At 41.9% G+C, this 18359-nt stretch overlaps 1 protein-coding gene across 10 annotated transcripts in view; it reads left to right on the plus strand.

Annotated features, from left to right (window-relative positions):
* Asator (tau-tubulin kinase asator) overlaps positions 1-18359 on the plus strand; it is a 225378-nt gene that overhangs the window by 138141 nt on the left and 68878 nt on the right. For all 10 annotated transcript variants that reach the window (XM_071594510.1, XM_071594504.1, XM_071594511.1 and 7 more), the window contains 7 exons: positions 10481-10628; positions 12710-12857; positions 13056-13270; positions 13860-14030; positions 14310-14408; positions 15855-15974; positions 16260-16577. In XM_071594510.1, coding sequence (XP_071450611.1) covers positions 10481-10628; positions 12710-12857; positions 13056-13270; positions 13860-14030; positions 14310-14408; positions 15855-15974; positions 16260-16577 — 1219 coding nt within the window. The remainder of the gene's footprint in view (positions 1-10480; positions 10629-12709; positions 12858-13055; positions 13271-13859; positions 14031-14309; positions 14409-15854; positions 15975-16259; positions 16578-18359) is intronic.

Consider the following 18359-nt stretch of genomic DNA (forward strand, 5'->3'; position numbering starts at 1 on the left):
GTTAGGAGCCAGACGAAAGGTAGTCCACGCAGCGTCTCTTCCTCAGTGAGGCGGCTGCAATGGCGTCTGACCCCAGTGGGGCGGCCAGTAAGTGATGGTGTCACGTTAAAACCACTATTGAGGAAGGCAACGGGAAACCACCTCAATTATCATTCCCAAGATAAATATGATGGACAATACAGAGATTTTGAGTCCTGGCAACCACGGGGCTCGGCCCAATCGGCCGTGTGTCGTGCCCGGCAGCGGGGGAGGCAAGGCTTCCGCGGTCGTCATCCCACGAAACCCTTGCAAGGGAAAACCAGCAGCAGCAGGACAGAAGACGCAGGAGAAGAAGACCAAATTAGTTACAATAGGAACGTAGAATGTTAGGACAATAATGAGGACAGGGAAATTGGAAAATGTTAAGCGAGAGATGGAAAGGGGAAATATAGATATTTTAGGTCTATGCGAGGTGAGATGAGGGGATAGCGGGGATAACTGGAGTGATCAGTATACAGGATAATAATAGAACCTCGTGCCTAAACCGTAGTTCCTCACCTCATCACCATCTCTTCCTTCGCCTACCGTCGCATTCCAATCCTCCATCCCTATCAAATGTTTCCCTACGGGAACACACGCGATTATGGCCTCTAATTGATCGTATTTCCTATCGACCTCTTCCTCCGTATGGTTGCTCGGTGGCATGTATATTGAGTAATAACCAAGTTCGTCAGTTCTGCGTTTATTGCTTATCTCTACTAGCAATATTCTATCCGTTACCTGCTCTATGTTGACTACGATTCTTCCTACCTCTTCATTTAATACTATGGCAATCCCTCGTTGTCTCTCGTCCCCACCGCTGTATATTATTCTATACTTATCACTCCAGTTATCCCCGCTATCCTTCCATTTCACCTCGCATAGACCTAAAATACTTATTTTTCCCCTTTGCATCTCTCGCTTAACATTCTCCAATTTCCCTGTCCTCATCATTGTCCCAACATTCCACGTTCCTATTGTAACTAATTAGGTCTTCTTCTCCTTCGTCTTCTGTCCTGCTGCTGCTGGTTTTCCCTTGCAAGGGTTTCGTGGGATGACGACCGCGGAAGCCTTGCCTCCCCCGCTGCCGGGCACGACACACGGCCGATTGGGCCGAGCCCCGTAGTTTCCAGGACTCAAAATCTCTGTTTTGTCCATCATATTTATCTTGGGAATGATAATTGAGGTGGTTTCCCGTTGCCTTCCTCAATAGTGTTTTTAACGTGACACCATCACTTACTCGCCGCCCCACTGGGTTTAGACGCCAGCATGTGTGTTTTTTTCCTGCAGAAATTTATAGGTGTACATAAATTGTTTGTATCCATCCCCTGCCGCACATCCTAGCGGTGGCTTGCGGGGTATATGTAAATAAACAAATATATAAAATTCCAAAACCGATATCAAAATTATGCCCCCCCGTAATTCTCGCGTTAAAATTGAAAATAATAAACTCAATAACCCTTCCGAATGTTTTATTAAGAAAATTAATGGATATCCAAATGGAGAAGACAACAGTTTGCGTGGATATCAATAGATTCCGCAATGTCACCGTGAGAGAACTACAGCCTGCGACGAAGGAATGATACGGCCCATTCAATCTTAATTTGGACGGGGGAAGTAGTTGGTCATATTCTCGGTCTTAATTGAGGGTTTGCGCATGACTCACTTCATTTGCAGCCAACATCCTTCCTGTCTCTTGCAGTAGGCGCGCTCCAGTCGAGGTTCGGGCTGAGTGCTCGTTGGAATAGCCTTTTTTCTGCGTGGGAATGAAAGTTTAAATACAAGAACTGCATTTAGAAATGATGTAGGTGAATTAGGTGTGTGGAAGTGCTAGATCAAAGAAGGAAGTACGAAAGCGCGACACGTACTCGTGCTGGCTAACCGCGAGGCGTTGTGTACTGGAGCGTTCTTTCATTTTCATTTGGCGCGGGAGTAATATTTCATTGAACTAATGCCTTTCACGATGTTTTTTTTCAATGTATCTTCATACAAGCTAGGGTAAGTACGTGACGATGAGCAATTTGTAGTAGTAGTAGTTTTGAGGGGAAGGAGGCGCCCGACAGCCGAAGTCATTTGCACTATAAGGGATGGGCAGGAAAGGATGAAGGGTGGAGAGAAACCCGGCGTCGGCATTAGCCTACTCTCTTAACGAAAGGTGCCGTGGGTCACACAGTTAAACGCCCCATCCGACTAACGGTGTACTCACTCAAAGTGCCTTCCACAAAGCACCTCAAGTAGGGATCTAGATACCTCTGAAAAATATTCAACACCACCGGGATTGGAACTCGGGTTCGCCGGGTGGGAAGCCAATACGATAGCCACCGCACCATTCGAACCCCGAGACATTCCCTGATAGCATTTTGCATGGCGTGTGGAGTCAAAATGAAAAATCGTATGCTCGCATTTAATTCTAAGTTAAGGTTCAGAATTTGTGATAATTTCTGCGCAATGAGTATCTTTTGTACATCGGTGGCATTTTCGAGGTATTGGAAGACCACATTGAAAGGCACCGAATTTGAATTATTACCGCTTTTCGGATTGCCGTGAAATACTCCTTCAGAGCTACCGACGACTCCCCAGGAGACCCCAGTCCCTATCTTCCATTCGGGCAAATGCGACTCCTCTTCGATCGGCTGCAAGTCTGCATCCCTCTGCGATAATCTAGACGGCTGCGGAATTACGTATATCCAAATAAACTTGAAATTCGGGGTGAACAACATTTGTACTGATTGCAGAATTTTTCGCTGCATGGGGTCCCAAACAAGAAAATTTACTCGTTGAGAGAAGGGGACTACAATGGCCTGGATTGCGTGCTACAGAATCCATTCGATAGTTTTAAGAAAGGTAGTAATCAGCGAAATAGTAAGGATACATGGAATCACTTCCTTGAGACCACGCGCTCAGCAGTCAACAATTTAATTCTCGGTGAATTTATAAAAGATACCGCGGGGCCCAGATGGTACAACGCGGATGTTAGGAAGGCATTACGACTTCAAAGGCTATGTCACGCCAAGATGTAAAATATTAGGGATGATATCTCTGGCGACAAAAAGAATGAAATCACTTATGATCACAGGATATCCAGGGTGAATGCCAAGAATGAATTTCGGAAAGCATGAAGCGAATTCCAAAGGAAAAGGTTTGCGGGAAATTCGAAAGAGAATCCAAAAGCATTTTGGTCATACGTCAGAGAAGTTGAGGGAAATAGGTCCAATGCTAAATCACTCAAAAATAATAAAGGTGAAAGAGTAACCAGTAGTTTGGAAAAGGCTAACTGATTAAAATCCTTCTTTCAAAGCGTCTTCACTAATATCTCACAGAATAATCCCGATAGCTTACCAAGTCGTCCAACCGGTAAACCGATGCCCAATATTGAAATCTCATATGATAGAATAGAACGTTTGCTGAAACTTATTAAGCCTAGTATTTAAGGATCTAGCTTCGGCGATTGCGTCGTATCTAGAAATAATATTTAAGAAGTTGCTGGTGGATCACAAGGTTCCTTGAGATTGGAAAACGGCTGACGTAACATCAATGTATAAGAAAGGAGACGAGGGGAAACCGAGGAATCACAGAGACCTATTTCCCTCGCATTCAATTTGTGCAAGGTTATGGAACTTATATTTGCTCGTTCGATCGTGAGACACCTCGATAATCGGGGGTTATTGATGAGAAATCAGCACGGTTTCCGAAAAGGTTGACCCTGTGAGACACAACTTGCGCTTTTTGTCCATGGTATTCTTACTTCGGGAGAGAGCATTCAGATTCGGCTTAATCAGATGACATTAATGCTGTACAAATGCCCGTGTGACCCTTGGCAATTAGAATTAAACATAAAAAAGTGCGCAGTTACAAATTTCTGGAAAAAGAGTATTTCCCTCCCGAACGATTAATGCATCGGGAACACCGAAATGGAATACTATGTAGACTCAATTAAATAACCAGGCGTTGCCCTCACTCACGACCTCTCCTGGGTGAAAAATATACTAGGGGGAATATGTGGATTTGCTAACAAAAAAATAGCATTAATTAGAAGAGTACAAGGTAAATGTGATGAAATGGTCAAAGACAAAGTGTTATCTTTCGCTGGATAGTCCTCATTTGTAGAATATGCTGCAGGCATATGGGATCCTAAACGAAGTTGGATTAATTGCCTAATTGGATCGCGTGCAGCGTAGAGGTTGTGTATATTCGTGAAACGTTGTTGTTATGATAAAAATAGTAGCGTATCCAAAATATTAGAGTACAAAGGCTGGAAATCACTCAGTGGAGCGAATGTTAAATTACAGATTGAAGCTCTTGCAGATGAATTGGAAGGAGGTATCTTCAGTAGTGATGTTGAAAGTGTATTTTTTCCCAAATCGTACTACGGTAGATGAGATCACGTCAATGAAATTAGAGAGATCAAGTGTAGAACAGATGGATTTAAGATATTATTTTCCCCACGAACCGTAAGGGATCATAATAACATTACCCGACCTCGGTAGGGTCATATTCGGGTCAAAATAAGTCCGGTGTGTAATCACCCCCTCGCGGTAGGTGATTACACACCGGATCAGAACCTCGCGGTGGTCTGTAGGGTACCTAAATAAATAAGCGAAAGAGATTTGAGACATTCTAGCGATATCTGAAATGAATAGATATTCCTGAAAGTTAGCCCGATACATTTAATGCAAACCTTGTATTGGAGGACTGAAATTCGCGTGTTTGAGTGAACTGCATTTTTCACTTGGCACAGTTCAAGTAAGTCAGCCATTGAAGGCTCATAATTCATAAGCTCATCAGGGTCTAGGATGACGACTTGTATTAATAATTTCCTCATGTCCAGTTTCATGCCACTCGGGCTATTTGTAAAAACCACCGTACTATTTGTTTGTAGTGTGGGGGGGGGGCGTATTTGACGTCAGGTGGCGTGTGGGTTGAAACTTGAATAAATGTAAGGGGTGCATGAAGTAAAGAAACCCACCTTAAACTAGTCTCGATGATAATCATCTCCCGTCAGTGAATCGGTCCGCCCAAGTTGAGCGGAATGGTGTATCTTGGCATGGTTTTAAAGCTAAAAATCAGGTTTCGCCGCGGGGCCGATTAATTAGCAACTGAACACGAGAAAAAGGGTCAGATCATGTTTCGAATTTTTGCCCGGAGAGTGCATACGGAGGTGGAGCTGGCGCTCCCGAAACTGGCGGAGGTGGAAGGCGGGTGTGGAGGTGGGGGCGGGCGGGGCCCCTCGTGCAAACACACTCGCCCTGCCCGCGGACGACGCACCGAGTCGCAACTGCGCGCCGCGTTTCTTTCCGCGAACCGATGCCGTCCGTGGCCATTCAACCCATCGCAGCGGATCGGAAGCGCGCTTGTCTTCGTGGTTGGTAACCGGTGCAAGCTTCTCGAAACACCGCGAGCTTTTTTCTTAGTTAAATTTTTTTGAATAATGATCCTAGGCAGTGGCCTTCTCTTTTTGGCGCCGGAATCTCGGAGACATCTTGAGGTCCAGGAAGGGATACACGTCCGGCGTGATTCCGGGGGTCTGTTTATCTATTTCCGTTCTTTTTTTCTTCCTGTTTACGCCCGAATCTCTCTCCGAAGGCGAGGAATATTGAAAATGGAATGTGTTTCGTTTTATTCAAAGCCGCAGTCCCGAAGCCACAATTTGAGAAAACTAGCCGCTATTGATTTTCGCGCGGTAGAACTCTTCCGTTTTTGATAAGAAGGGCGGAAGGGGGGCGGAGGAGGAAACAGACTCGAATGAAACGAAGCCTTGCCTATCTCTCTGGTCTCTGCAATACGAAAGGGGAAGTTGGCACTGAAAACGTGACTCGATAAATCTCGTGATTCCACGACCCAATTGCTTCGACTGCGATTGTTTTATCGATTCGTTCCAAAACTTTAAAAAAGTAGTGCGCTGCGATTAATACGGCATAATGATTGCAAGAGGCGAGCGGTCGCTTGGCCCTTATTGCCAGGAATTATTTTTGCCGGTGCAATTATGTTTACGAACGCCGCCGAGTCATAATCCGTTTTTTAAGGTCTTCCGTCGCGCTCTGCAGATTTAGCTCAATGAATAAAAATATGAGGAAATCTCGGATGAAAAAGTGAAGTTGCTGGTGGAAGGGTTTTGGTGCGTGCCTCAGCCTCCCCTCGGGTGGGAAACGCTCTTTTCCTGAAATTTATGACTGCGCACTTTTTAAAGTTTAATTCTGATTGCCAAGTGTCGCACCACCGTTGTATCGCATCAAGGTCATCTGATAGAGCTGCTGTGTCCTAAGTATCACGGATATCACGGTAAACCACTGCAACATCAGCAAATAAGCGTATCTTACGGGTGACTACGGAGTCAGTATCGTTGGCGTAAAGTAGGAATAAAAGAGGGAGTAATCCTCATCATCTTGCCTCAATTCTTATTTAAAGTTGCGCCCGTGCACCGTGATGATGGATATTTAGGTGTCGGGTGCATGTATGCATGCTTTTCTTGACGAATGATATGAGATTGTATACATAAAATGTAGTAGCCAGTGGCATGATTTGCAGTTCGTGGGAACGAGACCTTCGGGATTGTCCGGAGCGTGAGTCCCGCAGCAGTGAGTTGAAATGTGCTCGGATGTTGCGACGTGATTTTCGTTGCCGGGGGACAGCACTGAAAGGGCGCACCTTAGTGCACCCCCACCCCAAGCCGAGGGGGGCGGTTCATTGCCGTGGGAACGTCTCTCGGTGGTGTCTCTGGAACCGCTCGATTGCCTCCCGCCGCTCTTTGGACGTGGAGTTCTCTCTCCAGCCGTAATTTGTAGCCTCGAATACTCAGGTGCGATTTTATCATCGCATATATTTAAAATGTTTATAGCAACGAGGGGGCGGGGTGGTTGTCGCCGGGGGGTGGGGTGCGGTCCACGCGTCGAGAACGTTCGGGGCACGTGATTGCGTGTAATGGAGCCTTAGACCCCGCGTGGATCCCCACTTGTGATCTCCCATTCACTTTTCATGTCTCGGCATCGCCACGTCAATAAGGGATTCGTTCGTGGTTTTGTTTCCCGAGTTCGTCTCGGCATTAAATCGGGAAGAGTTATGATGGTTCAATGATTACACATGAGGCAAGTATTGTGAAACACTTCGATCCTTTCGATTTTTTGAAGACTCCTCGTTGTGGCCACTCAAGTAATTTTCCAGTGGCTTTCAATAATGGGGATATTGCTCGTAGTGATGAGAGATAAGGGTGGATTGATTACTCCATTAGCCATCCTCTCAACCCTGAGCAAGCTTAAAGTCCTCTGTCAAGTTTGTAAAGGGAAATAAACCATTTCGGAAAAAAATCCACCAAATGTTGTTTTACTTCAATCTTCATAAGAACCTTCTTAAGTGATAGATGAAATAAGAAATAGTTTATATGATTTGTTTATGAATCCAAAATGATAAAAACGCTTCAAAAATAAGCCTGGGACTGTGGGTTGATCAACCTAAATTAAGACGCTTAATTCCATGTGGTGCGATGTTTGATTTCAACCATCAGAATTGAAAGCAGAAAGAATTGAAATGTTAATCCAGATTGTGTGAAGCAAAAACGTTTATCAGATGTGATGACTTCAGTTGTATTGCCATTGGATTTTGGAAATAATCCGACAAATTTAGTACCTGAGCATTGAAAATTACTCCACAGGCATGCTCGATTCTTCCTTTCCTGTGGGCAAGTGATGTCAAAAGCTGGGAAAAATTCCCCTGGGTTCCTGCAGGTGTGCCAGTATTTTTTGAGTGAGGTTGTTGAGGGGCCAAAGACCAAGGGTATTGGGTCGTTGCATCCTGCAATCCCTTTGGCCAACTGCAGGCAAGACTGAAGCATTTGTTGTACTCCGATGCTCTGGCGTTGTCTCCCAAAGTGAGAAGTGAGTCGAGAGTGCTCTCTTTCAAAGGGAAGAAAACAGAATAAGGAAATACGTGTTATGTCTCTGAAACGAAACCGCAATGGCAGAATAAAGCAACTTGTCATCAATTGTCTTAAATTGCCAATTGCCTGCTCCTCCTGATCTTCGTGGAAGTGGTCTATGGGAAACAAAGAATTGTGTTGGAAGGATTTGGTTGCCCATTCACCCAAGTTGTATACAATATGGTAAATGCCGCTCTGGTCTCAAAGAAGGGCCAACCGCACCTCCTTGGGGTGGGCACGTAAGGGTGGTGGAAGCGTCCGGATTCGGAGGAGGAGGGCGAGAACTGGATGGGAAGAGGTAGGAAAAGGATAATCGAAAAGTGTTGACCATCCAGTGATTAATATTTGCAAAAGGCAGAAAAAGAACAAGACAGTTTATGAAAGCAGAATCAGGAATCACAGAGCAGAGTTTCCAGAAAGACAATTCTATATCACTTTCTGTTAAATATCTCTTTGAAGAGAATCCTCATCATTACTTCAATCCTAAGATTAACTGTCTCCCCTCCATTGTTTTTTATTCTATGTTGATTCCCTTCACCCCTTGATTGCTTCCCCGTTTTACATCCTTGAAAGTCCCCGTCTGTCGGCCTTCCTCGTGGGGCATTCTCTTGTATTATGTATCTAACTAAACAATTGTGCCTCAGGGTGTGTCAATAGGTCTTCTCCTTTGCTAATGAGTTCTCCATATGGTCCTTTGGAAGAGAGTCACATCTGCAATTTTTGACCACACTAAATTCCACACCCAGATTTACGAGCCCATGCTTGACTTATTTCAACTGATGGAAATAGTTGAAGCGTTTTGCAAAGTATACCCTCATTGTGGGTAATGTCTTGGGCCTTTGCCACAGTCACCATAAGTTGACCTACGTGGCTCCCTTATTGTCTTTTCCCCTTTCTTCTCCTCCCTAGCAGGTCCCCCCATTCATCAACTGATTGCTCGACTCCTCCTCAGACCCTCAAAGCAGGCCTTGAGAGCAGAATTCTCGCCACCAGTGCCTCTTTATCCCTCTCAACGCTGCACGCCCCATCCCGAGAGTATTAATAGCTTCTGATTGCCATATTGTGCTCCTGATGACTATCATGGTGCAAAGTAATGAAATCAGGTTGTTCAAAATTGAAATTCTGTGGAAAATCAAGTATAGATGACCACAATAATAATTTATGAACATCATCGGGATATAAAATTCCGTGAGTTTTGTCAATGGAATGCATAGATGAAAAGTTATTACAATGAATAATCAGAGATACAATATGCTCATTAGTTAAAGTCATGAGCAAGGAACTCATTTACATTTTAATAGCCTTTAGATAGTTCCAGAATTTTGGGCCTTGGAAGTTGTAGTTGAGGAAATAGAGCAAATACAAATTGTAATATTGTTGTAAATTCTGGTTGTGGAATTCTGAGGACCTTTCAGGCATAAACCATAGGAGTGTCATGGTATTTGTTGTGTTCAGTCTTAGCTTCGTAGAAATCCATTATCACTGAAGTAAAGTAATATTGGTGCGTTGAAAGTAGTCGTACCTAATAAAATATTTGGTGGGAAGATCGGTTGTTTTGTTTTTTGACTTCAGCATTGGTGTGTTAATGGCTGTGAATGTAATTTCTGGAGCCTTACATAGGAAGCAGCTTCACAAAGTTATGCCCAACACCATTAATGTTTTATGGGTTGACAAAGTGGGCGGAGGAATAATTGAGATGTTTTGGAGTGTGGAAGGCCTTAATCGATGTAAAATGTTAAAGGAGTGGAGTAGAGGAAGGAAGGAATATACTTTTGGCACATCATGGAGCCAGGCAAAAGGTTCAAAGAAGTTGGAAAGGGGAGTAATGTTGGGCATGGGAGTGAAAGCCCACAGTAAATGATAATGGTGGTTAGGGACTTGCAAAAGGCTCCTTCAATGTCTAGGTTACCTTAGAATCGAATTGAGGTTGTGATTAGATATCTCATGCTGGCAGCCTATTAAGGTCATCTTGAGAAAGCTAAGGAATGCAAAAGTTCTTAAATATTGCACATAAATTCTATATTGACCCACCCAACGAGATCCCATGCATTGGATAAGTTGGCATTGTTATTATTGGCTCATTGGGTAAGGTGCAGACTAAAGTTACCGCTTTTCAGATAAATATTCCTATTTGTTTGGTTGATTCGTATGGAATCATTCTGGTGCAATGCTATATCATAATTCAGTTTACTGAAATAGCACATGTCCGAGGAGAAAGCAGTCTTTGGTATTTCCTCGGGACATGGCAAACTAGTGTGGTCCAGCAGCATTAGTGTATGGTTTGGCACCATTGCTCAGAGTCAGATCATTCGGGTCACTCTGCTCTGGGCAAAGCTTAAATTTTTATTCATCCCATAAGTTTAATTTGGCTCCGACACTTAATTTTACTCAATAAAATATTCCACATGGTCGTCAGTCCTTGCACTTACTTGTTACTTACACAACTGTCCAGCTTTTTGATGACTACTTTAATTATTGTACTCGTCACTGTCTGTTTTATTATTTGCTGAAGAGATGGGTCAGTGCAGAGTGTCTTTTGTTTGTGTGTTTCAGGGAACAGAGCTGCCTGGTAGGGGCCAACGGTGCCCTGTGTGGGGACGACTCTGAAACGGACGCCAACAACAATTGTGCAGACCACATCACAATGACAAGTGAAGATCTCTTACAGCCGGGCCATGTGGTCAAGGAGCGGTGGAAAGTAGTGAGTCAGTCTCCGGGACATCAGTGCCATACTCCTAATTGCTGTTGACTCTTTGCATTGTTTCAATTCCTTAATTGAAGGAAATGATCGCCCAAAGATCGCCCTGGTCTTAAAAGTGATTTGGCACCGGGATGAGAGGCATTTATTGTTGCCATTTATATTTGTTGTTTATTTTTGGTTTCACAAATAGTTGAGATTTAAAATCTGCAGCTTAGAAGCATTGCATTTGGGGAAGAATTCATAATTTGGCCAAATTTTTTTGTTCTGTTTTTGAATTTCATGTCTCCCGAGTTGTGCGACATTGGTCATAGCCTGTCTGAATGACGTGGAAGGCATTCCCTAGACTTATGCGATTAAAGTAAATAGCGGAATCGAAGATTCTAAGTTTTGCAATTCTCCTTTAGTATTGGGATATTTGCAGTTGTGCCCATCTGTTTCTGAGGACTGGTATGGTGTTGTGAAAAGCACCTTTGATTAGCCATTGGTTCTTTTTCCCCTGATTTGGGAAATCTTAATTGAAATTTGATTATGTTAACTTAATGCAACTTTTTACTGACTGGCTTAAGCTGAAAGTAACATCCATGACAAAGTGAGTTTTCTAGGTTAATTAAACTGAGTAGATTTTTCAAAGCATGGAAAATAACTTGTTGAAATATTTAAAAAAAATTATTTACTGTAGTTATGTGCCTAACCTAGTTGTGAAAAATCATCGCACATCCCCTTTCTACACTTGAGACACTCCTGGTGTGGCGTTGCATAAGGCATATATTTTTTTACTTCGAAGATAGAAATTACTTATATACAAGCTTAAAAATCACTCTTTAATTTTAAATTCCAATTAGTTGAAAACAATCTGGTAGGACCGGGTAAGCTGTGTTGGCTTCCTAATGAAATAACAATGAAGTAGTCTCTTAGTGTTTCATTGAAACCAAAACATTTGCTCTTGATAGTTATACATCCTGCCGCATCTTTCAGTCAATGCTACTTTGGTTGCGCATGTTGCTACGTACCGCGTTGACTGAAGTTAGTCATGAACCAAATCACCCATCTGCACTTAAAAATGTCAGTGAATCTGACTCCATCCAGACCACTCTTGATCTATGCTCGTGGGAGGGCAGTTGCTCCAGAATGTTGTTCATGGTTTCAAAATCCCCCAAATGGTCTTCAGCCACGTAGTCTTAATCTGTCTACACTGCTGGTTAGGCACAGTGTGGTTGACACATCAAAGAAATCGTTTCATTGTTTGTTTTTGGCCAAAAAAGTTTGTTTTTTAAGTCCTTGCATTGATAAAGTTAGAAGTTTTCTTAAAAGATCTCCTTGTACCATGTGGTATGCAACACAGAGATTTTGTCATTTCCTGAAAGGGTCGCCTACAATATTCATCGCATAACCTTGGCACATGACACATGACTCGCACCTCAGCTGGTGTTCAAGGTTGAAGAAGCTTCAGTGCTGCCACCACGAGTCCCCTGCGTTGCATGTCGCGTGATTGGAAGCCTTGAATAATCGTTGGACTACAGTTCCATTGCTACACTCCAGTTGAACATTAAAAAAAAAATATATGAATTGTAAATTCAATTGACGTTGTTGGAGAAATATGTTAACGTGATTGACTGTCTTCTCATTCTGAAGTAGAATCTCCTTTGGTTGGCTATGTAACTGAACTGATGTCCGTTTTCAATCACTGTTTTCTTGTCATTATTGTGGGGATTGATCAGGTTAAGCCCTGCTGATTCAATTTATTGCCTGATGTCTGGTACCTTATTGTTGTCAAGTGGTTGAATAATACGTGCATAGTAAATATATACTGATTAATTCTCCAAATTGAATTCTATAGTTGACATATTTTGCTGAACTTCAAATCTGTTTGAGAAGAACATGTTTTGATATCATTTATTTCACTGAAAAATGAAAACAACCAAGATACGTTATGTTCTAAATATTTTTATTTCTTTCGACATAGATTAAGAGTGATCCTTACTGAAATGAGCTTGCATTGAGATTGAATAACAAAGGTTTAGTAAAATAAATGTTTGAGTGTCAAGCTTATCCTAAATATTTCTTTCTGTTAATGCTCGAAGGCAAGGAAAATTGGCGGAGGAGGGTTTGGAGAAATATACGAGGGGCTGGATCTGGTGACCAAGGAACAGGTTGCCCTCAAGGTGGAGTCAGCACGCCAACCTAAGCAAGTGTTGAAAATGGAAGTGGCCGTCCTTAAAAGACTCCAAGGTATGTGGAGAATCGATTTTTGATTTTCTAGGCCTGACGTTTTCAACTTGCACTTTTGATCATTTATGGTGTGGCTGCACTTGTCAGAATATTAAAGTAATTTGTATATCATTTTTAAAATTCTCTCATATCAGTGTCCAAATGTTCCCTCGATTCAAAGCGTGGCTAATGCACCCTGGATGCTCTTTTTTGCATCAGGTAAGGAGCACGTGTGCCGTTTCATTGGCTGTGGACGAAATGACCGCTTCAACTACGTTGTGATGCAGCTTCAGGGACGCAATTTGGCTGAGCTTCGGCGTGCCCAGCCCAGGGGAACCTTTTCTCTTTCCACAACCATCCGTTTAGGTTTACAAATCCTCCGGGCTGTTCAAAGTATACATGAAGTTGGCTTCTTACATCGAGATATCAAACCTGTGAGTTGTTGAATGTTATTATTATTTTCAGCCTCCCCTAATATTCCCTCAATGCTATTACAGCATGTCATATGTGAATAAAAAAGATTTGATTTTTGCATAATCTGGACATATTGGTGACATATCTTATTTTAGGCTGATTTTTTTCTAATATGTCCCATGAAAAAATCAGTCTCCCTACTTTTCGTTTCTGAGGAAAAAGTTAAATGTACCCAAAAACAATTGCTGGGATATGTGTAGCTTGAGCTTTAGTCTTTGATGGCAAATTTCCTCAAGTGATTTAATGTGCTCTCCCCCTTCCCTCGCTAACTAAAGCGCTTTTTAAGTATGCAGATTCAAGTTTGTAAATATTACACATGATTATTTACTCATTTTAAAATTAAATTTCCCATTAAAATGATTGACTGCGTGTCCTCCCTGTCACGAAGTATTACAGGGTTATTTGTATCCTTGAGGCTTTTACATATCATATCTTTCAATAATTTCTTTGTACAGACTACTCTTCAATGGAGGCTTTAATCTCATTTTATTTTAAATTGTTTAGTAATTAACTTTCATTTTAATGAAATCTGCTCATTTCCTTTTTCAGTCGAATTTCTCTGTGGGGCGTCTCCCTCATAACTCACGAAAGGTTTACATGTTAGACTTTGGCCTTGCTCGTCAGTATACAACAGTCACTGGTGAAGTCAGGGCTCCAAGGGTAGCTGCCGGTTTCAGAGGGACAGTTCGCTACGCTTCCATCAATGCCCACAAAAACAAGGTATCAGACTTAAGAATTATGCCCTCATCATATTCTATTCAATATTTTTGTACCATCACGGAGGTACTTTTATCCGTTACTTTTGAATGCAAATGGGTTTATGCATATAAAATTTAGGAGATATCAGAGACATTTGGGGAATAAATCTGTAATGATTCATTTATAATTTATTCATAGATAAAATTGCATACATTCCTGCTTGCTTTGCTGAAAATTTGGCTGTATTAATGTAGCCTTTAAATAATGGTATGTTTAACAGTCAAATATATCTCTTTCAAGGAAATGGGGAGGCATGATGACCTGTGGTCGTTGTTTTACATGTTAGCAGAATTCGTTAATGGCCAACTCCCGTGGAGAAAAATTAAAGACAAAGAACAAGTAAGTAAGATTTACAGTGATTGAATCTCTCTTGTCAATCCACTGCAGGTCCAGACACTTGCGTTGATCAGTGACCTGCCAATTAAGCCAAAATGCTATCATATCAAGCAAGGCTTGTTTAGATAAAATATATTTTATGTTTTTGTGACACTGTATAATAAATGAAAATGGAATGGTTGAAAATGTTTACTAAATGTATGACACACCATAACATACTCATCCACAAAATTATGTGGGCAACTGGCCTATAATGACATTTATGGTAGATATTCATGCTGCTAACTTTGTGAATTGTGCAGAAGGTTATCTGTAACTGCCACACTAGCTTAAACATCGCTGTGCACAATTTTCTTCGCCACGGGTAATTTTCTTGAGAAAAATATAGATTACAAAGGCTCAGCTCAATTCAGGTTTGAAACAATCAACACGTAGGTGGTACTTTCTTAGAGCTTGGGGGGTGTGTAGAACATCTGAGCGCCTATACTAACAAAGCAAAGTGAAGCAAAGAAAACAAGAAAATTCTAGTTCATTCATTGTCTTATATTTTAATATTTGATTTGCTGAAAGTTAATTTATATAGCAAATAAAAGGGCTCACCAACCTATATCTGGTTTGGACATTGGGGATCGGGAGTTGTGCGGTGGCTATCGTACTGGCTTCCCACCCAGAGGGCTCTGGTTCAAATCCCAGCGGTGTTGAATATTTTTCAGAGGTATCTCGATCCCTACTTGAGGTGCTTTGTGGAGGGCACTTTGAGTGAGTACGCCGTCCGTCGGATGGGACGTTAAGCTGCGGACCCCTTGGCGCCTTCCGTTAAGAGTAGGCTAATGCCGACGCCGGGTTTCTCTCCACCCTTCATCCTTTCCTGTCCATCCCCTATGGCGCAAATGACCTCAGCTGTCGGTCGCCTCCTTCCCCTAAATACTACTACTACTACCACTGGTTTCGACTTACGAATCATAGTGAAAAAGCAAAAAGGCGGCATATTGTGTTGGCTTGTATATATTGCTTATTTTGTTATCCCTCTGTCATTTGGGATTAATTTCCATCACCTGGCTCTAATCTTCTGTATACTTACGGTAGATATAGCCACAGGCAATTACAATTTCAATTATTCATTGGTTGTTACCATCTATCAGTGTATGGATATATGCGTGCGTATATTTACACACAATATATATATATAATATTTACACGCATACATATGTACATATATACAGATGCGCAGCATCTATACACGTTCAAGATTATTATGAAGCTCTGGGTGCACGGTATCTATGCAAATTCACAGTAACTACAAAGTTCTGTGGGCACGTTAAACATAAGGTTTGCATTATCGATGGGAAAAGAAGTAAATATGGCAAATGGTATTATAACTGAATTGCAATTTTAAATTGTGCATTATAATTATTTCTTTAAAATTGGAAAAACATTTTTATTCCGTAGGTTGGACTCATGAAAGAGAAGTATGACCACAGACTGTTATTAAAACATTTGCCATCAGACTTGAAGCAGTTTTTGGAACACATACAGAGCTTGGAGTACGCTGATAAACCAGACTACGCGGTGAGTTCAACACTTCGTCCTTGGAAAAGTGTCCATTCATGTCACTTGACAAAAACTGCCTTTTAGTGATTACCAAATGACTTTGAAATTTCAACAGAAGAATTTTCAATAACTTTTACTGTCTTAACCAGTCTGCAAGATTCATTGGTTCAGATTTTTTGTCTAAAATTTTTGCTACTCTGTAATTATTCCAAAATTACTTCCCTTTGCTTAGTTTGGTAGATTTGCTTTGAAACTAAAATGAAAATGATGTTCCATTTGCTTAATGAACTTTTAATGTTTCAGATGTTGACTGGATTGTTTGAGAGGTGTATGAAGCGAAGAGGAGTGAAAGAAAGTGATCCATATGACTGGGAACGAACTCCAGCCATTGACAATTCAATAGCCCCTTCCCCTCCGGCTGCACCGACCATGGCCACCTCCCCAGCAATCGTGGTTGGAGGCAAGACCACCACAGCCGCCCCTCCGCCTCCGCCCACTTCCCGAAGAATAACGGACAACATGGTGGAGGATGAAGTTCCAGCGGTGACCAGCTTAGACAACAACCAAGAGAACATTGAGCCTGACAACAGGAGGGAACTGGAGGCAAGGCTGGAATACGAGGTGATGGCATTTCTCATTTTAGCATTAGTTCATGGTGGAATGAGTGATGATCACTGCTAGTGATTATCACGGGAAAAAGTTATATTTTGTTTGAGATGATACTTATTTCATACATTTTGTTGATTGTTTACCCATTGCTCGATAATGCCCATTGGTGGTAAATTCAGTGCAGTGGGTAGAGTGTTGGGACCATTGACTGCAGAGGGCCTGGGTTCGATTCTGGGCGATGTCTCTGGCCACCCACAGCTTTACCCAAGCTGTGTGATTTTTCAGGGTTACGAGGTCTTCATGAGCAATCATTGGCAGCTCAGGGAATGAAAGTAACTGGTACCCCATTACTGCCATAATACTCAGCCAAACAGCGTGTGAATGTCACATGTTGGATGACTCTGGATGATCAACTGTGCTGCAAAATGCTGACAAACACTCTTAGGTACTCGAATAAAAAACCCATTGTATGCATAGATGAAAAAAATGGACTCGTTCATAGAAGTATAAATATAATATTATTTTTTGTGGGTAGCATTATCCATTTTAATAAAAGTGTATTGCTGAATTGAATTAGGGAATATGCAATCCAAGAATGAAAGTTCTTTGGTTAAATTACTTCTCAAACACTTGGGTTACTTCAGAGCACAACCACCTTGCTATGTGGGGTTTGCTGCAAATAAAAATATGAATAACAATAATGAAATGAAGGGAGATGAGAAATGAGAGTACAGTAGGATCTCATTGTTACTTATCTTTTCTTGTGAACAATTGAATAATATGAAATGCATGTTTTACAGATTCTATATAATGGCTACGTAGGTCTATTTATAAATGTCTTATTACTCTATGAAATTTACTGTGACATTATTGCCATAACGGGAAAAGGTTAAATCTGGTGCGAGCAAAGGAATGAAGTCAAATTCTCTGGCCTTGAAGAGAAAAATAATTTTACTTTAACCGTAAAAAGATGAATAAAAATGTTGCTGCTCCATGAGACAAGTGAGGACAGCAACATGTAGCCTCTTCTGTTTGAACGGCGCGCAGTGGGCTGCTTTCGCTGCAGGCGATGCCTCGGCTAGAGTGGGTAATCAGAATATGCTGCTCGTACTATTTGGGATCCTCACAAAGATGGATTGAATGCCGAATTACATCACCTGTAGAGAAGCTACAGCGGTAAAATATTATGATAAACTGCGTAATTTATGAAAAATATAGGAGAAACTAGGCTGGGAATTATTTGCCGAGCAAAGGTTGAATTACAGATGAAATCTCTTGCATAAATAGGAAGGTCGTCTCTTTAGCGACGATGTAGAAAAGGTAGGTTATCATTAACCGGATCATACTATGGCAGGCGAGGTCATGCGTGTGAAAATAGTGGGATTAATTGTAGCACAAATAGATTCAAGACATCATGTTTCCCACGAATGATAAGGGATCAGAATAACTTTGCCTGCCCGTGCCAGACGAGGAGACGGTATTTTGGCTCAAAAGTAGTCTGGTGTGTAATCACCCCCAGCCACACACCATAGCAGTGGCTTGTAGTGTGTAGAATGTTGCCTGACCCACATCTTATCCCGAAGCCATGACTTGATCTTATGGGCTGAGGGTGTGTTAGATCACCATCCATTAGGGTAATTGGCAGTGGGTATAATTGCTGGGATGTTTGGATTGTAGCATACGCAGTCATTCCTACTCTTTTGTTGGAGCATTGTTATGAGGGGAAGGGTGCATCTGTTTGACTGTCAATTTCGCTCAACTTCTCATCATGGTGTCAACTAGGCAGTACAGAAC

The sequence above is a fragment of the Hetaerina americana genome, unplaced genomic scaffold (genome assembly GCF_022747635.1).
Source record: "Hetaerina americana unplaced genomic scaffold, ioHetAmer1.1.p SCAF_62, whole genome shotgun sequence".
Taxonomy (NCBI): Eukaryota; Metazoa; Arthropoda; class Insecta; order Odonata; family Calopterygidae; genus Hetaerina; species Hetaerina americana.